The sequence below is a fragment of the Ranitomeya imitator genome, chromosome 5 (assembly GCF_032444005.1).
Source record: "Ranitomeya imitator isolate aRanImi1 chromosome 5, aRanImi1.pri, whole genome shotgun sequence".
Classification (NCBI taxonomy): domain Eukaryota; kingdom Metazoa; phylum Chordata; class Amphibia; order Anura; family Dendrobatidae; genus Ranitomeya; species Ranitomeya imitator.
The window spans coordinates 1,687,577-1,714,651 of NC_091286.1; the positions used below are offsets into that span (position 1 = coordinate 1,687,577).

The 27,075-nt window shown below is 47.3% G+C and overlaps 1 protein-coding gene across 1 annotated transcript in view; it reads left to right on the top strand.

Annotated features, from left to right (window-relative positions):
- LOC138680784 (harmonin-like) overlaps positions 1–27,075 on the top strand; it is a 215,691-nt gene that overhangs the window by 78,826 nt on the left and 109,790 nt on the right. The window contains exons 9-14 of the mRNA XM_069768040.1: positions 4,792–5,238; positions 12,076–12,132; positions 12,291–12,410; positions 13,172–13,234; positions 14,312–14,353; positions 14,467–14,520. Of these exons, the coding sequence (XP_069624141.1) occupies positions 4,792–5,238; positions 12,076–12,132; positions 12,291–12,410; positions 13,172–13,234; positions 14,312–14,353; positions 14,467–14,520 (783 nt within the window). The remainder of the gene's footprint in view (positions 1–4,791; positions 5,239–12,075; positions 12,133–12,290; positions 12,411–13,171; positions 13,235–14,311; positions 14,354–14,466; positions 14,521–27,075) is intronic.

Consider the following 27,075-nt stretch of genomic DNA (forward strand, 5'->3'; position numbering starts at 1 on the left):
CCAACCACTCCACATTTATAGTGCTTCTGGTTAACCCCGCACGTTCCCAGGAGGCCAAGTACCACACATGGTATACACGTCTTTCTCAGCCATCCAACCACTCCACATTTATAGTGCTTCTGGTTAACCCCGCACGTTCCCAGGAGCCCAAGTACCACACATGGTATACACGTCTTTCTCAGCCTTCCAACCACTCCACATTTATAGTGCTTCTGGTTAACCCCGCACGTTCCCAGGAGCCCAAGTACCACACATGGTATACACGTCTTTCTCAGCCATCCAACCACTCCACATTTATAGTGCTTCTGGTTAACCCCGCACGTTCCCAGGAGGCCAAGTACCACACATGGTATACACGTCTTTCTCAGCCATCCTACCACTCCACATTTATAGTGCTTCTGATTAACCTCTCACGTTCCCAGGAGCCCAAGTACCACACATGGTATACACGTCTTTCACAGCCAGCCATCCAACCACTCCACATTTATAGTGCTTCTGGTTAACCCCGCACGTTCCCAGGAGGCCAAGTACCGCACATGGTATACACGTCTTTCTCAGCCATCTAACCACTCCACATTTATAGTGCTTCTGGTTAACCCCGCACGTTCCCAGGAGGCCAAGTACCACACATCGTATACATGTCTTTCTCAGCCATCCAACCACTCCACATTTATAGTGCTTCTGGTTAACCCCGCACGTTCCCAGGAGGCCAAGTACCGCACATGGTATACACGTCTTTCTCAGCCATCCAACCACTGCACATTTATAGTGCTTCTGGATAACCCCGCACGTTCCCAGGAGGCCAAGTACCACACATGGTATACACGTCTTTCTCAGCCATCCAACCACTCCACATTTATAGTGCTTCTGGTTAACCCCGCACGTTCCCAGACAGCCAAGTACCACACATGGTATACACGTCTTTCTCAGCCATCCAACCACTCCACATTTATAGTGCTTCTGGTTAACCCCGCACGTTCCCAGGAGCCCAAGTACCACAGATGGTATACACGTCTTCCTCAGCCATCCAACCACTCCACATTTATAGTGCTTCTGGTTAACCCCACACGTTCCCAGGAGCCCAAGTACCACACATGGTATACACGTCTTCCTCAGCCATCCAACCACTCCACATTTATAGTGCTTCTGGTTAACCCCGCACGTTCCCTGGAGGCCAAGTACCACACATGGTATACACGTCTTTCTCAGCCATCCAACCACTCCACATTTATAGTGCTTCTGGTTAACCCCGCACGTTCCCAGGAGCCCAAGTACCGCACATGGTATACACGTCTTTCTCAGCCATCCAACCACTCCACATTTATAGTGCTTCTGGTTAACCCCGCACGTTCCCAGGAGGCCAAGTACCACACATCGTATACACGTCTTTCTCAGCCATCCAACCACTCCACATTTATAGTGCTTCTGGTTAACCCCGCACGTTCCCAGACAGCCAAGTACCACACATGGTATACACGTCTTTCTCAGCCATCCAACCACTCCACATTTATAGTGCTTCTGGTTAACCCCGCACGTTCCCAGGAGCCCAAGTACCACAGATGGTATACACGTCTTCCTCAGCCATCCAACCACTCCACATTTATAGTGCTTCTGGTTAACCCCGCACGTTCCCAGGAGCCCAAGTACCACACATGGTATACACGTCTTCCTCAGCCATCCAACCACTCCACATTTATAGTGCTTCTGGTTAACCCCGCACGTTCCCAGGAGCCCAAGTACCGCACATGGTATACACGTCTTTCTCAGCCATCCAACCACTCCACATTTATAGTGCTTCTGGTTAACCCCGCACGTTCCCAGGAGCCCAAGTACCGCACATGGTATACACGTCTTTCTCAGCCATCCAACCACTCCACATTTATAGTGCTTCTGGTTAACCCCGCACGTTCCCAGGAGGCCAAGTTCCACACATGGTATACACGTCTTTCTCAGCCATCCAACCACTCCACATTTATAGTGCTTCTGGTTAACCCCGCACGTTCCCAGGAGGCCAAGTACCACACATGGTATACACGTCTTTCTCAGCCATCCAACCACTCCACATTTATAGTGCTTCTGGTTAACCCCGCACGTTCCCAGGAGGCCAAGTACCACACATGGTATACACGTCTTTCTCAGCCATCCAACCACTCCACATTTATAGTGCTTCTGGTTAACCCCGCACGTTCCCAGGAGGCCAAGTACCACAGATGGTATACACGTCTTCCTCAGCCATCCAACCACTCCATATTTATAGTGCTTCTGGTTAACCCCGCACGTTCCCAGGAGCCCAAGTACCGCACATGGTATACACGTCTTTCTCAGCCATCCAACCACTGAACATTTATAGTGCTTCTGGTTAACCCCGCACGTTCCCAGGAGCCCAAGTACCACACATGGTATACACGTCTTCCTCAGCCATCCAACCACTCCACATTTATAGTGCTTCTGGTTAACCCCGCACGTTCCCAGGAGCCCAAGTACCACACATGGTATACACGTCTTCCTCAGCCATCCAACCACTCCACATTTATAGTGCTTCTGGTTAACCCCGCACGTTCCCAGGAGCCCAAGTACCACACATGGTATACACGTCTTTCTCAGCCATCCAACCACTGCACATTTATAGTGCTTCTGGTTAACCCCGCACGTTCCCAGGAGCCCAAGTACCACACATGGTATACACGTCTTTCTCAGCCATCCAACCACTGCACATTTATAGTGCTTCTGGTTAACCCCGCACGTTCCCAGGAGGCCAAGTACCACACATGGTATACACGTCTTTCTCAGCCATCCAACCACTGCACATTTATAGTGCTTCTGGTTAACCCCGCACGTTCCCAGGAGCCCAAGTACCACACATGGTATACACGTCTTTCTCAGCCATCCAACCACTGCACATTTATAGTGCTTCTGGTTAACCCCGCACGTTCCCAGGAGGCCAAGTACCACACATGGTATACACGTCTTTCTCAGCCATCCAACCACTCCACATTTATAGTGCTTCTGGTTAACCCCGCACGTTCCCAGGAGGCCAAGTACCACACATGGTATACACGTCTTCCTCAGCCATCCAACCACTCCACATTTATAGTGCTTCTGGTTAACCCCGCACGTTCCCAGGAGCCCAAGTACCACACATGGTATACACGTCTTCCTCAGCCATCCAACCACTCCACATTTATAGTGCTTCTGGTTAACCCCGCACGTTCCCAGGAGCCCAAGTACCACACACCGTATACACGTCTTCCTCAGCCATCCAACCACTCCACATTTATAGTGCTTCTGGTTAACCCCGCACGTTCCCAGGAGGCCAAGTACCACACATGGTATACACGTCTTCCTCAGCCATCCAACCACTCCACATTTATAGTGCTTCTGGTTAACCCCGCACGTTCCCAGGAGGCCAAGTACCACACATGGTATACACGTCTTTGTCAGCCATCCAACCACTCCACATTTATAGTGCTTCTGGTTAACCCCGCACGTTCCCAGGAGGTCAAGTACCACACATGGTATACACGTCTTTCTCAGCCATCCAACCACTCCACATTTATAGTGCTTCTGGTTAACCCCGCACGTTCCCAGGAGGCCAAGTACCACACATGGTATACACGTCTTTTTCAGCCATCCAACCACTCCATATTTATAGTGCTTCTGGTTAACCCCGCACGTTCCCAGGAGCCCAAGTACCACACATGGTATACACGTCTTTGTCAGCCATCCAACCACTCCACATTTATAGTGCTTCTGGTTAACCCCGCACGTTCCCAGGAGGCCAAGTACCACACATGGTATACACGTCTTTCTCAGCCATCCAACCACTCCACATTTATAGTGCTTCTGGTTAACCCCGCACGTTCCCAGGAGGCCAAGTACCACACATGGTATACACGTCTTTCTCAGCCATCCAACCACTCCACATTTATAGTGCTTCTGGTTAACCCCGCACGTTCCCAGGAGGCCAAGTACCACACATGGTATACACGTCTTTCTCAGCCATCCAACCACTGCACATTTATAGTGCTTCTGGTTAACCCCATAAAAGGTTCTAAGAGAATTTTCCTGAGTTGCATTTTACAGCTGCAGTCATGTTCTGTAAACAGCTGAGGAAACAGCAAAGTTATCAGAAAAGATACAAAGACATTTCAATGGCATTTCATCTACCGTGGACAATGTAAAGATGTTATCAAGAAGTGGTATCATTTTAGTGACATTACCTAGAACTGGATGGCCCTCAATAATTGATTGAAAGAAAAGAAAATTGGTCCACAAGGCTTCCAAAAGGTCAACAACAATAAAGGAGCTGCAGGAAATTCTGGCAATTACTGGTTGTGTATTGAAGTGACAACAATCTCTCCCATTTTCATCATATGTCCAGTCTGTGGGTTCGGTGGGCAAGACAGGAGCCTTTTCTTGCAAAAATAGCATTGTGCTTTGGGGCTGTTTTTTCAGCAGCTTGAACTGCAATAAAGCCTTCAGGCCTCTGCTAAAAAGCTAAAGACGAAGATGAATTTCACCATAAAGCACATTAACGCCCCCCCAATCACTAAAATAATGGCTTCACCAGTAGAAGATGGAATGTCTGGAGCTGCCAAGACCCTGATTTTTTTTTTTCCATGACAAACCTGGCATTTTAATGGGTGTGCAGTCTTCCCACATCCACTGTACGTACGTTTTTGGTGGGTGTATATATGTGATGTATGTATATGTTGTCTGTGTATAGGTACCTATGATTTTGTATGTTATGTTATGTCCTGCTCCACTCATAGTGTTTGCTGTTTTGAACAGGGAGCTGGGACCGTAGGACATCCACCTGTTGCCGTTTCTCTACCTCCTGCTGTTCCTGCCATTGGCAAGGTGCATAAATTCGTTGGTGGTCTCGAGCTTCACACCACAGATCTGGATGATACTCCTTTAGAGGACAGCATTCGCCCTGTTAAACGTCCAGCACCTCCACCGCCATTACTGCACCAGGTGTCTGCGGCTGCCCTGCACCAGGCTCCATCCCCCAACATCACAATGATGAGGAGGAGTTCTCCACCAGTTCCATTACTCCCTTCAAGAACACCACCAATTCAGCCAACATGGATGCACCTGCCCTCTCCTGCACTTCCGCCTCCTGGACCACCACCATCACCACGGCCACCACCACCCTTCTCTGAAGAGCTAAAACACAGAGGAAGAAGAGCGTTGCGATCATCCAACCCTGAACCTGCCTACCCCCCTAGCCCCAAGGTCAGTTCTTCACAGTGCACTGGGAAGAGACGGCATGAGAAGAATGAAACGCACCAAGAAGATTACTGAACTCAAAGGGTTAATGAGAGAGCTGTGATAAATGCAGATCCAGGGAAGAAAAATGTTCATATGAATAGCGGATTATGCAGTGTGATCGGTGATGTGTGAATAGTGCACTTTGTGGTATGAATTGAGGACTTCGCGGTGCGATCGGTGATGTGTGAATAGTGGACTTCGCGGTGCGATCGGTGATGTGTGAATAGTGGAGTTCGTGGTGCGGTCAGTGATGTGTGAATAGTGGACTTCGTGGTGCGATCAGTGATGTGTCCATAGTGGAGTTCGCGGTGCGATCGGTGATGTGTCCATAGTGGACTTCGTGGTGCGATCAGTGATGTGCGAATAGTGGAGTTTGCGGTGCGATCGGTGATGTGTCCATAGTGGACTTCGTGGTGCGATCAGTGATGTGCGAATAGTGGAGTTTGCGGTGCGATCGGTGATGTGTCCATAGTGGAGTTCACGGTGCGATCGGTGATGTGTCCATAGTGGACTTCGTGGTGCGATCGGTGATGTGTCCATAGTGGAGTTCACGGTGCGATCGGTGATGTGTCCATAGTGGACTTCGTGGTGCGATCAGTGATGTGTGAATAGTGGAGTTTGTGGTGCGATTGGTGATGCGTGAATAGTGGAGTTTGCGGTGCGATCGGTGATGTGTCCATAGTGGACTTTGTGGTGCGATCAGTGATGTGTGAATAGGTGGAGTTTGGATTGGTGATGTGTGAATAGTGGACTTCGCGGTGCGATCGGTGATGTGTGAATAGTGGACTTCGCAGTGCGATCGGTGATGTGTCCATAGTGGATCGGTGATGTGTCCAGGGATTCAAGCTTCAGGAGGCTAATTTGCATATTCCAGGTGCCTTCTGGGAGAAGCGAAGTCTCCCTAAGCTAGAAGATCGTTGGGTACAGCCGGGACCAGCTGCTTCGAAAGCATCACCAAACCAGGGATTCAAGCTTCAGGAGGCTAATTTGCATATTCCAGGTGCCTTCTGGGAGAAGCGAAGTCTCCCTAAGCTAGAAGATCGTTGGGTACAGCCGGGACCAGCTGCTTGGAAAGAATCACCAAACCGCGCGCCGAATTTTTGCCTGTAGGACATTGTTGCAAGAGAGCTTGGCTGAGTAGATTACACAAGAAGGAAAACACACAGCAAGTCAGCAGGATCTAGGAGCAACATGGCAGATGTGACAACCTACATGGTGAGCTGCAGCATGTGCTACATGTTCACAGATCGACCAGAAGAAGAATCCAATTTCACCTGTCAGAAGTGTAGACTAGTGGCCCTTTTAGAAGAAAAGGTGCGGGGTCTGGAAGAAAGAATAGCAACTTTGAAACTCATCAAAGAGAATGAAGACTTTCTAGACAGAACAGAAGCATCTCTACTGGTCACAGAAGGTGCAAAAAGTGTCAGAGAACCTCCAAAAGCAGATGAGTGGAAGCATGTGACCAAAAGAAGCAAGAAGACCATGGAGAAATCACCAACCACACAACTGAAGAACCGATATCAAATCTTTGTAGAGGATGAAGATGGCACACCTAAGAATGAAGCAATACCAGCAAGCAAAAAAGAAAAGGGCACACAGCAACAAGTGACAGCAAAAAGTACAGCCAAGAAGCAACGAAGAGTGGTGGTGGTGGGAGACTCACTACTGAGAGGCACAGAAGCAGCCATCTGCAGACCGGACATAAATGCAAGAGAAGTATGCTGCCTTCCAGGTGCGATGATCAAGGATGTGACCGATAGGATACCAAAGCTGTTCAGCTCCAAGGACGTCCACCCATTTCTTCTGATACATGTTGGCACCAATGACACGGCAAGGAAGGACCTACCGACAATCTGCAAGGACTTTGAAGAGTTGGGGAAGAAAGTAAAGGAACTGGATGCACAGCTAGTTTTTTCTTCTATCCTTCCAGAAGACGGGCATGGCACCAGGAGATGGAACAGGATCCTTGATGCGAACAACTGGCTAAGACGATGGTGCAGACAATAAGGATTCGGATTCCTGGACCACGGTGTGAATTACTTGTACGATGGACTCCTCGCCAGAGACGGACTACACCTCAACAAACCTGGGAAACACACATTCGCCAGAAGACTTGCTACACTCATCAGGAGGGCGTTAAACTAGAAGAAGAGGGGACGGGAAGAAAAACATTAGACTGGAACAAAGACGACCCAGGAAAACATACTCAGAAGGGAGGTAAGAACATTTCTAAAACAATCCGCAGCGAGGAGATTGGAACAAAACAAAATCCTCTAAACTGCATGCTCGCAAACGCCAGAAGCCTGACAAACAAGATGGAAGAACTAGAAGCAGAAATATCTACAGGTAACTTTGACATAGTGGGAATAACCGAGACATGGTTAGATGAAAGCTATGACTGGGCAGTTAACTTACAGGGTTACAGTCTGTTTAGAAAGGATCGTAAAAATCGGAGAGGAGGAGGGGTTTGTCTCTATGTAAAGTCTTGTCTAAAGTCCACTTTAAGGGAGGATATTAGCGAAGGAAACGAGGATGTCGAGTCCATATGGGTCGAAATTCATGGAGGGAAAAATGGTAACAAAATTCTCATTGGGGTCTGTTACAAACCCCCAAATATAACAGAAACCATGGAAAGTCTACTTCTAAAGCAGATAGATGAAGCTGCAACCCATAATGAGGTCCTGGTTATGGGGGACTTTAACTACCCGGATATTAACTGGGAAACAGAAACCTGTGAAACCCATAAAGGCAACAGTTTTCTGCTAATAACCAAGAAAAATTATCTTTCACAATTGGTGCAGAATCCAACCAGAGGAGCAGCACTTTTAGACCTAATACTATCTAATAGACCTGACAGAATAACAAATCTGCAGGTGGTTGGGCATTTAGGAAATAGCGACCACAATATTGTGCAGTTTCACCTGTCTTTCACTAAGGGGACTTGTCAGGGAGTCACAAAAACACTGAACTTTAGGAAGGCAAAGTTTGACCAGCTTAGAGATGCCCTTAATCTGGTAGACTGGGACAATATCCTCAGAAATAAGAATACAGATAATAAATGGAAAATGTTTAAGAACATCCTAAATAGGCAGTGTAAGCGGTTTATACCTTGTGGGAATAAAAGGACTAGAAATAGGAAAAACCCAATGTGGCTAAACAAAGAAGTAAGACAGGCAATTAACAGTAAAAAGAAAGCATTTGCACTACTAAAGCAGGATGGCACCATTGAAGCTCTAAAAAACTATAGGGAGAAAAATACTTTATCTAAAAAACTAATTAAAGCTGCCAAAAAGGAAACAGAGAAGCACATTGCTAAGGAGAGTAAAACTAATCCCAAACTGTTCTTCAACTATATCAATAGTAAAAGAATAAAAACTGAAAATGTAGGCCCCTTAAAAAATAGTGAGGAAAGAATGGTTGTAGATGACGAGGAAAAAGGTAACATATTAAACACCTTCTTCTCCACGGTATTCACGGTGGAAAATGAAATGCTGGGTGAAATCCCAAGAAACAATGAAAACCCTATATTAAGAGTCACCAATCTAACCCAAGAAGAGGTGCGAAACCGGCTAAATAAGATTAAAATAGATAAATCTCCGGGTCCGGATGGCATACACCCACGAGTACTAAGGGAACTAAGTAATGTAATAGATAAACCATTATTTCTTATTTTTAGTGACTCTATAGCGACAGGGTCTGTTCCGCAGGACTGGCGAATAGCAAATGTGGTGCCAATATTCAAAAAGGGCTCTAAAAGTGAACCTGGAAATTATAGGCCAGTAAGTCTAACCTCTATTGTTGGTAAAATATTTGAAGGGTTTCTGAGGGATGTTATTCTGGATTATCTCAATGAGAATAACTGTTTAACTCCATATCAGCATGGGTTTATGAGAAATCGCTCCTGTCAAACCAATCTAATCAGTTTTTATGAAGAGGTAAGCTATAGACTGGACCACGGTGAGTCATTGGACGTGGTATATCTCGATTTTTCCAAAGCGTTTGATACCGTGCCGCACAAGAGGTTGGTACACAAAATGAGAATGCTTGGTCTGGGGGAAATTGTGTGTAAATGGGTTAGTAACTGGCTTAGTGATAGAAAGCAGAGGGTGGTTATAAATGGTATAGTCTCTAACTGGGTCGCTGTGACCAGTGGGGTACCGCAGGGGTCAGTATTGGGACCTGTTCTCTTCAACATATTCATTAATGATCTGGTAGAAGGTTTACACAGTAAAATATCGATATTTGCAGATGATACAAAACTATGTAAAGCAGTTAATACAAGAGAAGATAGTATTCTGCTACAGATGGATCTGGATAAGTTGGAAACTTGGGCTGAAAGGTGGCAGATGAGGTTTAACAATGATAAATGTAAGGTTATACACATGGGAAGAAAGAATCAATATCACCATTACACACTGAACGGGAAACCACTGGGTAAATCTGACAGGGAGAAGGACTTGGGGATCCTAGTTAATGATAAACTTACCTGGAGCAGCCAGTGCCAGGCAGCAGCTGCCAAGGCAAACAGAATCATGGGGTGCATTAAAAGAGGTCTGGATACACATGATGAGAGCATTATACTGCCTCTGTACAAATCCCTAGTTAGACCGCACATGGAGTACTGTGTCCAGTTTTGGGCACCGGTGCTCAGGAAGGATATAATGGAACTAGAGAGAGTACAAAGGAGGGCAACAAAATTAATAAAGGGGATGGGAGAACTACAATACCCAGATAGATTAGCGAAATTAGGATTATTTAGTCTAGAAAAAAGACGACTGAGGGGCGATCTAATAACCATGTATAAGTATATAAGGGGACAATACAAATATCTCGCTGAGGATCTGTTTATACCAAGGAAGGTGACGGGCACAAGGGGGCATTCTTTGCGTCTGGAGGAGAGAAGGTTTTTCCACCAACATAGAAGAGGATTCTTTACTGTTAGGGCAGTGAGAATCTGGAATTGCTTGCCTGAGGAGGTGGTGATGGCGAACTCAGTCGAGGGGTTCAAGAGAGGCCTGGATGTCTTCCTGGAGCAGAACAATATTGTATCATACAATTATTAGGTTCTGTAGAAGGACGTAGATCTGGGGATTTATTATGATGGAATATAGGCTGAACTGGATGGACAAATGTCTTTTTTCGGCCTTACTAACTATGTTACTATGTGGTGCGATCGGTGATGTGTCCATAGTGGACTTCGCGGTGCGATTGATGATGTGTCCATAGTGGAGTTTGCGGTGCGATCGGTGATGTGTGAATAGTGGAGTTCACGGTGCGATCGGTGATGTGTGAATAGTGGACTTCGCGGTGCGATTGGTGGTGTGTGAATAGTGGACTTCGCAGTGCGATCGGTGATGTGTCCATAGTGGACTTTGTGGTGCGATCGGTGATGTGTCCATAGTGGACTTTGTGGTGCGATCGGTGATGTGTCCATAGTGGACTTCGCGGTGCGATTGATGATGTGTCCATAGTGGAGTTTGCGGTGCGATCGGTGATGTGTGAATAGTGGAGTTCACGGTGCGATCGGTGATGTGTGCATAGTGGACTTCGTGGTGCGATCGGTGATGTGTCCATAGTGGACTTCGTGGTGCGATTGATGATGTGTCCATAGTGGAGTTTGCGGTGCGATAGGTGATGTGTCCATAGTGGACTTTGCGGTGCGATCGGTGATGTGTCCATAGTGGACTTTGTGGTGCGATCGGTGATGTGTCCATAGTGGACTTCGCGGTGCGATTGATGATGTGTCCATAGTGGAGTTTGCGGTGCGATCGGTGATGTGTGAATAGTGGAGTTCACGGTGCGATCGGTGATGTGTGCATAGTGGACTTCGTGGTGCGATCGGTGATGTGTCCATAGTGGACTTCGTGGTGCGATTGATGATGTGTCCATAGTGGAGTTCACGGTGCGATTGATGATGTGTCCATAGTGGACTTCGTGGTGCGATTGATGATGTGTCCATAGTGGACTTCGTGGTGTGATCGATGATGTGTGAATAGTGGACTTCACGGTGCGATCAGTGATGTGTCCATAGTGGACTTTGCGGTGCGATCGGTGATGTGGACTTTGTGGTGCGATCGGTGATGTGTCCATAGTGGAGTTCACGGTGCGATTGATGATGTGTCCATAGTGGACTTTGTGGTGCGATCGGTGATGTGTCCATAGTGGAGTTCACGGTGCGATCGGTGATGCGTGAATAGTGGACTTCGTGGTGCGATCAGTGATGTGTGAATAGTGGAGTTTGCGGTGCGATCGGTGATGTGTCCATAGTGGACTTCGTGGTGCGATCAGTGATGTGTCCATAGTGGAGTTTGTGGTGCGATCGGTGATGTGGACTTCGCGGTGCGATCGGTGATGTGTCCATAGTGGACTTCGTGGTGTGATTGATGATGTGTCCATAGTGGACTTCGCGGTGCGATCGGTGATGTGTCCATAGTGGAGTTCACGGTGCGATCAGTGATGTGTCCATCGTGGACTTCGTGGTGTGATTGATGATGTGTCCATAGTGGACTTCGCGGTGCGATCGGTGATGTGTCCATAGTGGAGTTCACGGTGCGATCAGTGATGTGTCCATCGTGGACTTCGTGGTGTGATTGATGATGTGTCCATAGTGGACTTCGCGGTGCGATCGGTGATGTGTCCATAGTGGACTTCGTGGTGCGATCAGTGATGTGTCCATAGTGGAGTTCACGGTGCGATCGGTGTTGCATGTGTCATATTCTGTGTGTGAGGGGCCAGGGCATGGTAATGGGCAATGTCGGCCATGTTGATCTGATTTTAGTTGCTTTATATCTGACACTGCAGATCGTGAGGAACACCTCAAACGTCAGTAAAATCTCATCCTCGTCCAGCAGTCCTCTGGTAGGTGGAGGCTGGCAGCCATGTTGTTGGGTGCAGAGGTTTGCGGTGTGTTTCATGTATGTGGGGGACTGGCAGTTATTTTCTGGGGGGCAGAAGTTTGGGGTGTGTCCCCAATTGTGATTTCACATCTTTTTCCTTTGTTGCTGCTTTGACCGCAGCAATTTGCCCCAAGTCCGCCCTCCCAGCGCCGGCCAGCTGTGCCCATCCCCTCTAAACCAGTCATGTTACCTCCAGATGCCAACTTCATTCTCAGAGCAGCAGTGAAGCCGGAGCCTCTGGTGAGTTCCTGCAGTATGTGGGGGTTCATGGTGCTTGTTTTGGGGGCACATCTGAATTATGACCTCTTTATATTGGTATAGACGTTCAGGCTGAAGATGAAGCCATGAGTCTGAGGTTGATGCCACAGTGGGGGTGATGATTGCTCCATAGATCTAGGGGGCACAGCCGGGGCCGTCCCACTGTGGAGCTGAGGGAACCTTTCTGTGGGGGTCGCTCTCTGCACATATTACTTCCATGTTCAATTTGTTTTTATTTATCAATTTTAAAAATACAAAAAAAATAACATACGGCCAAATATATTCTGATGAATTGAGTCTCGCAGGACTTAACACAACTTGTAAAGATAACAATATTCATGCGGAAATATAAACGGGTCGCTGCAAAAAAGAAACGACCTAAATCTTAATATCCGCAAATGAAAAATGATTCTGAAAATTGTAACAGAGGTTAGAAAGAGAAAGGGGGAAAGAGAAGAGGAAAAAAATTGGGGGGTGGGGGGCAGGATTCGAAGGGAGAAAAGGGCTGAAAGAAGGGGGTAACAGAGGGAAGGGCTATGGAAAAAGGGAGGAAAGGAAAGATGAGGGAAATGAGGCGACCATCTGGAGGTGAGCACACAACAACCCACAAACCGTCTTTCTGTAACACTGGAGTTGATTATTGATTGATCGCAGCGTCTCGGTAGCAGGTGTAAGGGGTCATGCTCTCCTTAGGGTGGTCAATATCACTCTATAATAGTCCCTGTAATATTTCTGTTCTGCAGCAACCGGAGATGCTAAAGCGAATGGTCGTCTACAACTCCTCCTTCCGATTAAATAAGCGACAAGTAATTCTGGGTGTCATGACACTTTCCCTTGTGTCTTATGGGTGCTGTGATCTTTCCCCCTCTCCCCCTAGAAGAGTCAGATAAGTTTTGCCATAGTTTTAACATCCAGAGACAATATTTTTTCCTTGGGCAATATGTGATAGCACCTTCAGTCTCTCACTCTTGTTTTGCCTGGTACCTTTAGTCCCTTCCGCCCTTGTTTTGTCTTCCCTGGTGCTCTGGTCTTTTCCCTTTCTCGCTCTTGTCTATTCCAGTACTCCGTGCCCTGCTCTTGTCCCTTGCTCACATTGTCTTTCCTGGTGCTCTGCTCTTTTCCCTTCCTTTACTCACTTTATGGGTGCACTGCTCCCCTCTTTGCTCTCTTTTTGCGTTCCCTTCTCTTTTCCTTCCCTCGTTCTCCCAGGTTCCCAGCTCCCTTGCCTTCTTCGCTCACCTGGCAGCCCTGCCTCCCTTGCTCTCCCTTGTGCCCTGCTCCCTTGCCTCTCCCTCGCTCTTCCGGGTGCCCTGCTCCCTTGCCTCCCTCTCTCGGGTATCCTGCTCATTTGCCTCACTCGCTCTCCCTGGTGCCCTGCTCCCTTGCCTCACCCACACTCTCCCGGGTGCCCTTGCTCCATTTCCTCTTCCACGCTCTCCCGGGTGCCCTGCTCCCTTGTCTCTCCCGGGTGCCCTGCTCCCTTGCCTCTCCCTCACTCTACTGGGTGCCCGTACCTTACCTTTCCGGTTGCATCCTTCTTCCCGTGTAGATCTCCTTCTGCTCCAGTCACTGTCCAGTCTCTTGAGATCTCGCCTGTAGCCACTGATCACAAACTTTCTAGTAATAATTCCATAGTCATGGATGATGTAATTGACTGGACCTCACATCAACCAGTCGGAGCTCGGCCTTTATTTCCAGACTTCTGTGGCACCTAATGATGATTGGTTTGCTGTGGCTGTTCCTCTGTCTCGGGGTGCTGACTCTATAGAGCCTCTGTCTTTCCTCATTTCACAAATTGCATGTCTGGGATCTCGGCCTTCAGGTGTTTGGCCTCCCCTGCGCTTTGATTTCTCTGCACTAACGGTGGTGTCTTTTCTATTGAGGGATTTCAGAAGTATGTGGAGGACTTTGACCCCTACACGATGGTGAGTGCGGAGACCCCTCCAGTATAGTTTACCATGCGGTTACCTGACCCAGCCTGAAGCAATGGTCGGCGTCTCCTGTCTGTAATCATCTGTCTTATTCTTTTCTTTCTCAGTTCACTATGGAGCAGATCGCAGAGAAGGACGTCCGACAGCTGAGAATAAAAAAGGTGAAAGGATGAATCGTTGTTCTGTGCTCAAGGATATAATGTGCCAGTGTGTTATAAGATGTGTATGAGAAAGTATGTGCCCCCTTGTGGGCCGCAGCACAAATAAGACCTATGGCACTGGGCTGGTCTGTATGGCCGCTCTGCCCTCTCCCTGTCAGTCCGCAGTGACCCATGTAGGAGGCATCCACTGAAACATACATAGAATTAGGTCCAGAAATATTTGAGCAATGGCACAAGCTTTGGCATTTTAGCCATTTACCAAAACATATTCCAGATCCAGTCCAATAAACAATCTGGGTGTAAACTGCCGACTCTCAGCTTTGCTCTGAGGGATTTACATCCTGATTAGAGGAAGAGTTTAAAAATTACAACTTTTTAATATGGAGCTGCCTCTTATTGAAGGGGGCAAAATTAATTGGACAATTATCTCCATCATCAATTAATCCATCATCTATTAAGCAGGTAAGAAGTCTGATTCCAGGTGTGGCATTTACATTTGAAAGCTGTTGCTGTGAACCCATAACATGCGGAGAAAGGAAGACAAATGGACCACTCTCTTCTTCCCATTGTCATGATTCGTCCGCTCAATGTCTTGGAAGCAGAAAGTCTGGAGAAGGTTTGCAGCGGCTCCTGATCCTCGGCCATCCTGTGTAACACATGGTGGAGGCGGTGTGATCACTTGTGCTTATTAATAATGTGACTGAAGTCAGAAGCGGCCGGATGAAACCTGTGTACAGGGCGATATTTTCTGCCCAGATTCACCCAAATACATCAAGGTTGATTGCATGAATGGACAGGCGGCTAATGATCCAAAACATACTGTGAAAGCAAAGAAGTGTAATATTCTGCAATGGCCGAGTCCTCACCAGATCTCAGCCCATCGAGTTGCATTTTAGAGGCTGGAGACAAAACTGAAGGCAGAAAGAGCTGCAAACAAGCGAGAACTGAAGTCCATGACCTCCAGACTTCAGCCGTCATTGCTGCAAAGCTTCACACCGGAGGAGACCAGCAAGGGTGACTGCCTGTTAAGGAGTGACCTCAGTAGGAGTAACACTACGGGCAACATCGGCAGGTAGTGTTGTTGGGGTATAGCCAGAAGTCAGTACACAGGGCAGCAGTAGGATCTTGAGCATAAGCAGTAGGTGGGAAGAAGCTAGAATAAAGGCTGGAGCACAACAATCTCGCAATGACGGAAGTGCCGTGCCAAGTGTATGTAGAGTGCTCAGTCAGGAGATTATAGGGGGAGCCAGTCAGGAACTGGCGGTGGAGACATCATGAACAACACAGGTACTAGTATCAGATTTAGCAAGGAACTGTCTAGCAAGTTGAATAGCTGAGGGACGAGCTGGTGCATGAGAGCTGCTGGGTTTGAATCCTGACAATACTCATGACAATTAGGCCACCAAAAAGAACGAAGCAGTAATTCTTGCGTTTTCATTAATCCAGGGTGTCCTACAAGTTTAGAATCATGGACAAGTTTGAGGACTTCAAGTCGAGCAGATTCGGGGACATATATTTGATGCTTCTGCATCCAAAACCCCTCCTTAAAACAAAGATCAACGTCTTTAGAAGGATGGCTAAGAAAAGTCAGTTTGGTATCCATCTTTAATCTCCATTAACCCCTTACCGACATCGGGCGTACATTTACTCCGATGTCTGTCTCCCTTTGATGTGGGCTCCAGCGGTGAGCCCACATGTTTCCAGGGAAATGTCAGCTGTTTTAAACAGCTGACATGTGCCCGCAATAGCTGCGGGTGGAATCGCGATCCACCCACGGCTATTAACCAGTTAAATGCAGCTGTCAAACTCGGACAGTGGCATTTAAATCGCACATTGGGCCGAAAATACACACACCGGTGACCCCAGTCACGTGATCGTGGGTCATTGGTGTGTTGGCATGACAACCTGAGTTCTCCTGGAGACCTCTATGGTTGTCAGTGCCAGCTTGCTGTGCGCGCCACCCAGTGGTCGGCGCTCATAGCAAGTGAGCAAATCTGCTATAGCGAGGCGATCTGAACATCGCCTCTATGCAGTAGAGCCAATCGGGTTATGGCAGCTTCTAGTCTCCTATAGAAGTAAAGGAGTATTTGTAAAAATGTATATCAATTTATTAAATAATCAGTTATTAATGTGCCAAACTAGTATGACAAACATCTACATACAGAGGGATCAGGTCATTCACATGTATACCGGCAAAAAGTCAAAAAAACATAAAGTGCCTAGTGCTCATAGTTACTATGGGAAGCATTCGCAAAGAGTGCATTAACCAAAAACAGATTCGTTGCATGGTGGCGACATTATAGTATATAGCGGTGCTTGTCAAGAATACTTACCCATACAGTAGTATAGTGCCGGACCCGTGCCTCGCCGCTGCCGACGCGCGTTTCGCTGCTCTTTCTCAAGGTGCGGATGCTTCCCATAGTAACTATGAGCACTGGGCACTTTGTTTTTATGACTTTTTGCCGGTATACCTGTGACTGATTTGATCCCTCTGTATGTAGATGTTTGTCATACTAGTTTGGTACGTTAATAACTGATTATTTAATAAATTGATAAACATTTTTACTAATTTTGGACTGAGTACTCCTTTTCTTCTTTTTGGGCATTGTATTCAGGAGTGTCCACTCAAAAGAGACTGCTGGAGACACAGGGTCATGGTGACGTGTTTCTTCAGCACCTTAATATCAAAAGTGTTCTGTTTGGTTTGGATTTATAGTCTCCTATAGAGACTATTGACACATGCCAAAAGAAAAAAAAGAATTGTTTGTAAAAATATAAAAAATGTAAAAGTTCAAATCACCCCCTTTGCACCGTTGAGAATAAAATCAAATAAACACATATTTGGTATCGCCGTTTTCAGAATCGCCCGATCTTTCAATAAAGAAAGGATTAACCTGATCGCTAAACGGCGTAGCGAGAAAAAAGTAAAAACTTGGAGAGGAGGAGGGGTTTGTCTTTGTGTAAGGTCTTGTCTAAAGTCCACTTTAAGGGAGGATATTAGCGAAGGGAATGAGGATGTCGAGTCCATATGGGTCGAAATACATGGAAGGAAAAATGGTAACAAAATTCTCATTGGGGTCTGTTACAAACCCCCAAATATAACAGAAACCATGGAAAGTCTACTTCTAAAGCAGATAGATGAAGCTGCAACCCATAATGAGGTCCTGGTTATGGGGGACTTTAACTACCCGGATATTAACTGGGAAACAGAAACCTGTGAAACCCATAAAGGCAACAGGTTTCTGCTAATAACCAAGAAAAATTATCTTTCACAATTGGTGCAGAATCCAACCAGAGGAGCAGCACTTTTAGACCTAATACTATCTAATAGACCTGACAGAATAACAAATCTGCATCTAGGAAATAGCGACCACAATATTGTACAGGTTATTATTATTATTTATTATTATAGTGCCATTTATTCCATGGCACTTTACATGTGAGGAGGGGTATATATAATAAAAACAAGTACAATAATCTTGAACAATACAAGTGTCAGGAATCCCTGACCGCTGCCACCAATTTGTCACGATTCACACCGTGACCGTCACCCCTACGTCACAGATCGGGGTGACTTTGGGCCAACAGACGGCTATCACATGTGCAGGGGGCTTATCTTAGTTATCCCTCCACTGCTAACAATGTGATGAAAAAACACACACAAGGCTATTGACCTCTTAGTTTCCAGCAGGGGCTTATTTTAGGTATCCCACTGCTTTTCAATATACCACGAACTGCAGGGATTTATGTCTATCCCGCTTACAGTTTCACTTCACACTTGCAGCTCTCTGGCGCCCCCCTTACTCTCAGGTCAGATTAGGTACTTCACCCTGGGTAATTAGTCGCCAGACAGGCTGCCTGTTATGTACTGGCCATTGGGCACGCTGCAGCGATGCGATAAACTACTCCCACTCAGGCAGGAACAATAATTATCAACGCCGCAGTCGCTACAACATTATCCCAAAAGTCTGCACACGGTATCACTGCTACCAGCTTCGATTAAACGGGTCCGAAGCTCACCCAACAACAACAGTAGCGTATTTCCCTTCAGGAGACTTAGGGTACGGTTTTTAGAGCATGGAGAAAGAACTGGCATGAAATAATATACCCCACAAAATTTAGGCAGTGCTTTATCAAAATGTTCTACAAAGAGGTTACAAATAATACAATTGCAAATATGTACACGGTAATTATAACATAAAGGGAATAAAGGAGAAAAGCTAACACTCACATGTTCAAAGCATGGCAGGCACCCAGGCTAGTGCAGTTTTCCATACGTCCCAGTTCATGGGACGTGCTCAGCTCTTCCAGGAAAAAAAGACAAGAAGCCTGAGCTGGGGATGTGGGCAGACAGTTATAGCTAAGCCTGTAACATCCCAGAAAGGGGTTGGATCACCTCGTCCCTCCTACCTCTTCAGTTAACTAATCTTACCCTAATCTATATCTAATTTCTATAACTTCGCTACAACACATGTCATAGTCATAACAAACCCAGCATTCATCTCGGATTCACGTGGGCATTCTAATGAGATCAAATATGTCCTATCTGGGATACATATTTACAGAGAAAACCCTACTTCTTTACCAGATGGAGTTAGAAGCCCGTGTTTCGAGGGATGGGTAGGTCCACCGAGTGAGATTAAGAATATATATTTTCGTGTTCGTAACGTAAACGGTCGGCATAATATCTTACAAAAACAGAACAAAGAACTGCCATGCATTTCTGGAAACTTAGACTCCAGTTCTAGCTGGAGGAAGATTCTAACCTGGTCGTAAATACCTTTCGGCCATAAAACTCCCCCCAGTACATTGGCAAAGCAGCTCTTGGCTGAGTGAAAGGGAAGGGGGGGGGGCTTTTTAGCCCCCAGCCTGCTGCAAGAGAAACTACTTATATGATATTTCATACCATACCGTGACAAGTCACAACTGGTCCAGGAGGAGAGAGGACCCTGCCCGCGAGGGCTCACAATCTACAAGGGATGGGTGAGGATACAGGAGGAGAGAGGACCCTGCCCGCGAGTGCTCACAATCTACAAGGGATGGGTGAGGATACAGGAGGAGAGAGGACCCTGCCCGCGAGGGCTCAAAATCTACAAGGGATGGGTGAGGATACAGGAGGAGAGAGGACCCTGCCCACGAGGGCTCACATTCTACAAGGGATGGGTGAGGATACAGGAGGAGAGAGGACCCTGCCCGTGAGGGCTCACAATCTACAAGGGATGGGTGAGGATACAGGAGGAGAGAGGACCCTGCCCACGAGGGCTCACAATCTACAAGGGATGGGTGAGGATACAGGAGGAGAGAGGACCCTGCCCGCGAGGGCTCACAATCTACAAGGGATGGGTGAGGATACAGGAGGAGAGAGGACCCTGCTCGCGAGGGCTCACAATCTACAAGGGATGGGTGAGAATACAGTAGGTGAGGATAGAGATGGTCATGCAGCGATTTGGTCGATCGGTGGTTACTGCAGGTTGTAGGCTTGTCAGAAGAGGTGGGTCTTCAGGCTCTTTTTGAAGGTTTCGATGGTAGGCGAGAGTCTGATATGTTGTGGTAGAGGGTTCCAGAGTAGGGGTGATACGCGAGAGAAATCTTGTATGCGATTGTGGGAAGAGGAGATAAGAGGGGAGTAGAGAAGGAGATCTTGTGAGGATCGGAGGTTGCGTGTAGGTAAGTACCGGGAGACTAGGACACAGATGTATGGAGGAGACAGGTTGTGGATGGCTTTGTACGTCATGGTTAGGGTTTTGTACTGGAGTCTCTGGGTGATGGGGAGCCAGTGAAGGGATTGACAGAGGGGAGAGGCCGGGGAATAGCGGGGGGACAGGTGGATTAGTCGGGCAGCAGAGTTTAGATTAGATTGGAGGGGTGCGAGAGTGTTTGAGGGGAGGCCACAGAGCAGGAGGTTGCAGTAGTCGAGGTGGGAGATGATGAGGGCATGGACTAGGGTTTTTGCAGATTCTTGGTTGAGGAATGTACGGATCCGTGAAATATTTTTGAGTTGAAGGCGGCAGGAAGTGGAAATGGCTGCGGTATGAAGGAGAAATCCGTGTCAAGGATTACCCCGAGGCAGCGAGCTTGTGGGACTGGGAAGAGTGGGCAGCCATTTACTGTAATGGATAGGTTCGTTGAGGGGTCGCGTGAGATGGGGGAAAGACAATGAATTCTGTTTTGTCCATGTTAAGTTTTAGAAATCTAGCGGAGAAGAAGGATGAAATAGTGGACAGACATTGAGGGATTCTGGTTAGTAGGGAGGTGATATCTGGTCCAGAGATGTAGATCTGTGTGTCATCAGCATAGAGGTGATACTGAAAGCCATGAGATTCTATGAGCTGTCCCAGGCCAAAGGTGTAAATGGAGAAGAGCAGGGGCGCTAGAAATGAACCTTGTGGGACTCCGACAGATAGGAGGCGAGGTGAGGAGGTGGTGTGTGAGTGGGAGACGCTGAATGTCCGGTCTGTAAGGTATGACGAGATCCAGGATAGGACCAAGTCTGTGATGCCAAGGGATGAGAGGGTCTGTAATAATAGGGAATGGTCCACTGTGTCAAATGCAGCCAACAGGTCCAGGAGGAGGAGGACAGAGTAGTGTAGAAGGCAGAGGACAGGTCCAGGACGAGGAGGACAGAGTAGTGTCGCTTGCTCTTGGCGGTTAATAGGTCATTGGTGACCTTAGTTAGGGCAGTTTCAGTGGAGTGGTGTGACCGGAAGCCTGATTGTAAGAGGTCGAAAAAGGAGGAGGAAGATAGATGGGAGGACAGTTCAAGATGGACGTGTTGTTCCAGTAGTTTTGAGGCATAGGGGAGAAGTGATATAGGGCGATAGCTAGATACAGAGGATGGGTCAAGAGAGGGCTTTTTGAGGATAGGTGTGATGGAGGCATGTTTAAAGCTTGAGGGGAAAACACCAGCTGTTAGTGATAGATTGAAGAGATGGGTTAGGGTTGGGATGAAGACTGTGGGGAGGTTTGGGATGAAGTGGGAAGGGATCGGGTCAAGTGCACAGGTGGTGAGATGCGATCTTGAGAGTAGAGTGGAGAGTCGATCTTCTGTAGTGGTGGAGAAGTTGGTTTTCAAGGTGGAGAGCTGGGTAGTCGGTAGGAAGGGCTCTGGGTGTTGTCGACTAAATTTGTCTCTGATGTTATCAATCTTCTGCTTGAAAAATGAGGCAAAGTCTTCAGCTGAGATGAGTGGGGAGGGAGGAGGTGCTGGGGGACAGAGGAGAGAGTTGAAGGTGTTGAATAACTGTTTAAGGTTGTGAGACAGAGAGGATATGAGAGATGAGAAGTAGGTTTGTTGAGCTGTGGCGAGTGTGGTCTTGAAAGTTCACTTGTCTTTTGCTAGGGGGACTTGTCAGGGGGTCACAAAAACACTGAACTATAGGAAGGCAAAGTTTGACTGGCTTAGAGATGCCCTTAATCTGGTTGACTGGGACAATCTCCTCAGAAATAAGAATACAGATAATAAATGGGAAATGTTTAAGAACATCCTAAATAGGCACTGTAAGCGGTTTATACCTTGTGGGAATAAAAGGACTAGAAATAGGAAAAACCCAATGTGGCTAAAGAAAGAAGTAATATGGGCAATTAACAGTAAAAAGAAAGCATTTGCACTACTAAAGCAGGATGGCACCATTGAAGCTCTAAAAAACTATAGGGAGAAAAATACTTTATCTAAAAAACTAATTAAAGCTGCCAAAAAGGAAACAGAGAAGCACATTGCTAAGGAGAGTAAAACTAACCCCAAACTGTTCTTCCACTATATCAATAGTAAAAGAATCATAAGTGAAAGTGTAGGAAAGAATGGTTGTAGATGACGAGGAAAAAGCGAATATATTAAACACCTTCTTCTCCACGGTATTCACGGTGGAAAATAAAATGCAGAGAGACAAAGAAAACCCGATATTAGGGGTAACAATCTAACCCAAGAAGAGGTGCGAAACCGGCTAAATAAGAGTAAAATAGATAAATCTCCGGGCCCGGATGGCATACACCCACGAGTACTAAGAGAAGTAAGTAATGTAATAGATAAACCATTATTTCTTATATTTAGGGACTCTATAGCGACGGGGTCTGTTCCACAAGACTGGAGCACAACAAATGTGGGACCAATATTCAAAAAGGGCTCTAAAAGCAGAGGCTTAGCTAGAGCTTTTGCTGCCCAGGGCTGTTCCCGAGTTTGCCCCCCCCCCCTTCCCAGCTCAATACACACAAAGGTTACCAAAAATAGTTTTCCTGTTTTGTAGAACTTAAACTGGGCCTAATGGTGTCACCCCCACATGCCAAACCTGTGACTTTTCTTAATGACAATGAATGATATGGTTGCCCATAATCATCACTGTGTCATAACATCACAGGTGCACTCCATCGGTCTAACCGCTTAGGTACAGCGGACCATGTAGGTTGCAGCATCTGACAGGTTGAATGACTAGCGATGGGGGGGCGCCTTTGCGCTTATGCCACCTGTGTGCTGTGCATATGCTATGCACAATACGCTAAATGTATAGGCGCCAGGGGTGTAAATCCCAAATTGTAATGCAAATTTTCACTCAGTGCTTACCTGACCGCGCTCCTGCTCTCTCCACGCAGCTGAAGCGTGCACATGCACGCTGGGACTGACGTCAGCTGCCAGCCTCAGATTGGCTGGCGGCTGTTAACTATTGAAGTGCGGGCGCGGGCCCTGACGTCAATAACGTTAAACAGCTGCAGCCAGGGTCAGACTGGGGTGTCTCGGGCCCACCAGGGGAATGGACTCTAGGGGCCCAACCTACAGCTATATGCAAATATCTGTCATTATAGTGGAGCATCTGCTGTAAAACACCGGCGGCTGCTGCACATCTACCGTGTGCCCCAATAGCTGGGATGTATAATTACGGTAGTTTACATTAATGGGGTTCTTGGTTAAAACAAGTTATCACCCATCCATGGACTCCGCAGGATAGGTGATCGCTTAGATCCGACCATTAGAAACTGCACCGATCGGAAGAATGGGGACGTTTTATCCCTGACAGGACACTTTTATCACTATTTTAAAATGCAGCTGCAGGTGGGATGTCTTACCGCAGCTCCATTCATTCTCTTTGGGGCTACCAGAAAGAAACAAGTGCAGCCACTGAGGGAATGAATGGATCAGTGATCTAGTCGGACATGCCACTCCAGTCTAATGGGGATAAAAAGTTCCACATTTTGCTGAATGGGTCCAAGCAGTCAGACCCCCAGCAATCAATACGTTATCACTTATCCCGTGGAGAGGTGATTACTTTTTTCCACAGGAAACCCCTGTAAGTGCATCTCCGCCACTGTGTACAAAGCATTAAAACTAATGGAAATAAAGAAACTTCTCCTAATTAATATCAGAGAGAACAAATGACCGCCATACACAACACAATCCACTATACCAAGGCCATTATTACCACATACAGGAAGAAATACCACCACACCATGACCAGACCACATAGTGACCGAATAATACTATATACAAAGGACAAATACCGCCACACCATGACCAGATCACATATTACCACCACTTGGTGACCAAATAGCACATACAAGGGACAAATACCACAACACCATTTCCAGACCACATATTACCACCACATAGTGACTGAATACTACAATACTGATCAGTAATTTAAAAAAAAAAACACAATACTATCACCATAAGTGCCAGTATTCACAGGAGATCTGTTCTTAGTATGCAGTGTCTGTGTAGAGGTAATACAGAGATCACTGGTGGTATTATACACAGGAGCTCTGTATATAATGTATAGGTAATACAGTGATCACTGGTGACATTGTACACAGGACCTCTGTATATAGTATACAGTGTATAGTGTCAGTGTATAGGTAACACTGACTCACCAGTGACGTCTCTAGGTGAAGTCCTTCATCTTTCATCCAGCACAGACCGCCATCATTTATTCCAGCCAGGACTAGTTTCTGCAGGAAATAACAGTTATCTCGAGATCCGCTTGTAGAACACATTACTTAATTTTTAACAACTTCTACATTACACCACATGAAGAAAGAAAGGCGACATAGTGTCACTCTGCACAGTAACAGGACCGCCCCCCCCCTCCCCATTTAAAACAGTATACTCAAAAAATAAAATAAATACATCACTGCAGTAATAATATCCCTTAATTAGCCCCTATGGTAATAATATTCCCCACCCTGGCCCCGTTTATCTCATTCCTGGCTCCAGCCATATGTTCTCGCATTCTGCCCTCATGAGTATCCATTCTACCCCATATGATCTCCCCATCCTGCCCCATCAGTCTCCATCGCATCCATCCTGCCCCATGTCTTTAATTCTGCCCCGTGTCTCCAATCATGCCCCGTATCTACATTCTGCCCATGCCTCCAGTGTGTCCAGCAACCTGCCCCAGTATGTCCAGCATATTGCCCCAGTGTCCAGCAATCTGCCCCAGTGTGTCCAGCATTGCCCCCAGACAGTGTGTCCAGCAATCTGCCCCAGTATGTCAAGCATATTGCCCCAGTGTGTCCAGTATTGCCCCTGGACAGTGTGTCCAGCAATCTGCCCCAGTGTGTCCAGCATATTACCCCCAGTGTGTCCAGCATATTACACCCAGTGTGTCCAGCAATCTGCCCCAGTGTGTCCAGCATATATCCCCCAGTGTGTCCAGCATATTACACCCAGTGTGTCCAGCATATATCCCCCAGTGTGTCCAGCATATATCCCCCAGTGTGTCCAGCATATTACACCCAGTGTGTCCAGCAATCTGCCCCAGTGGGTCCATCATATATCCCCCAGTGTGTCCAGCATATTACCCCCAGGTTGTCCTGCAATCTGCCCCAGTGTGTCCAACATATTACCTCCAGTGTGTCCAGCAATCTGCCCCTGTGTCCAGCATTGCCCCCAGTGTGTCCAGCATAGTATTACCCCCAGTGTGTCCAGCAATCTGCCCCAGTATGTCCAGCACTGCCCCCAGTGTGTCCAGCAATCTGCCCCAGTATGTCCCATTGTCCAGCATTGCCCACCGTGTGTCCAGCAATCTGCCCCAGTGTGTCCAGCATTGCCCCAGTGTGTCCAGCAATCTGCCCCAGTGTGTCCAGCATTGCCCCCAGTATGTCCAGCAATCTGCCCCAGTGTCCAGCATTGCCCCAGTGTGTCCAGCAATCTGCCCCAGTGTCCAGCATTGCCCCAGTGTGTCCAAAAATCTGCCCCAGGGTCTCCAGCATTGCCCCAGTGTGTCCAGCATTGCCCCCAGTGTGTCCAGCATTGCCCCCAGTGTTAAGTAAATAAGGCAGCACACTGCAGTGCTAGAACATACAAACTTGAAACATGAAATTTGAACTGCATCACTGCACTAGAAATATGAAAAATGAGAGCGTTTAGCGCATAAAAATGGCCAATTTTATGTGTACCTGGTAGCCACTTTACGGCATCTCTCTTATACCAGGTCCTACACTTGCCTACCTCGCTGAGAATAAACGTCTCCATCTGAATGGGTACATGTGAAACCTCTTCCTAGACTAAAATTCTCTCTCTCTGTGGAGGGGTATTGGACCTGCTGTAATTAAAACACCTGAAGCTAGGAGGCAGAGTGCACGATCAGAAGGCTAAAGAATACATTTTTTGAAATGTATTGCCCCCAGTGTGTCCAGCAATCTGCCCCAGTGTGTCCAGCAATCTGCCCCAGTGTCCAGCAATCTGCCCCAGCGTGTCCAGCAATCTGCTCCAGGGTCTCCAGCATTGCCCCAGTGTGTCCAGAAATCTGCCCCAGTGTGTCCAGAAATCTGCCCCAGGGTCTCCAGCATTGCCCCAATGTGTCCAGAAATCTGCCCCAGGGTCTCCAGCATTGCCTCAGTGTGTCCAGCAATCTGCCCCGTGGTCTCCCGTATTGCCCCAGTGTGTCCAGCAATCTGCCCCATGGTCTCCAGTATTGCCCCAGTGTGTCCAGCAATCTGCCCCATGGTCTCCGGTATTGCCCCAGTGTGCCCAGCATTGCCCCCAGACAGACAGACATAAAGAAAAAAAAAAGTAAAATCCTCACCTCCCCCGTTCCTAGCGCACAGTGATGACGTCATCGCGCCCCTGCCCTGAGACGTCGCAGAGTCAGAGGGCGCTGAAGACGCTGCAGCTGCCGCAGGAACCAGGAGAGGTGAGTATTAGAACGGCGGGCCCGATGCCAACGCTGGCACGGAAGGGGGGGAAAGAGGGGGAGGAAGACGCGGGCCGCCCGAAGATTTAAAGGGCCCGCGTCTCTTTTTTTTTTTTTTTTTTCCTCCTCCTGCAGCGCCGGCCGCCCCCCGCATTGTGCCGCCCGGGGGGGCCCGCCCCCCCACACCCCCTTCCCTACGCCACTGTCTAAAAGTGAACCTGGAAATTATAGGCCAGTAAGTCTAACCTCTATTGTTGGTAGAATATTTGAAGGGTTTCTGAGGGATGTTATTCTGGATTATCTCAATGAGAATAACTGTTTAACTCCATATCAGCATGGGTTTATGAGAAATCGCTCCTGTCAAACCAATCTAATCAGTTTTTATGAAGAGGTAAGCTATAGGCTGGACCACGGTGAGTCATTGGACGTGGTATAT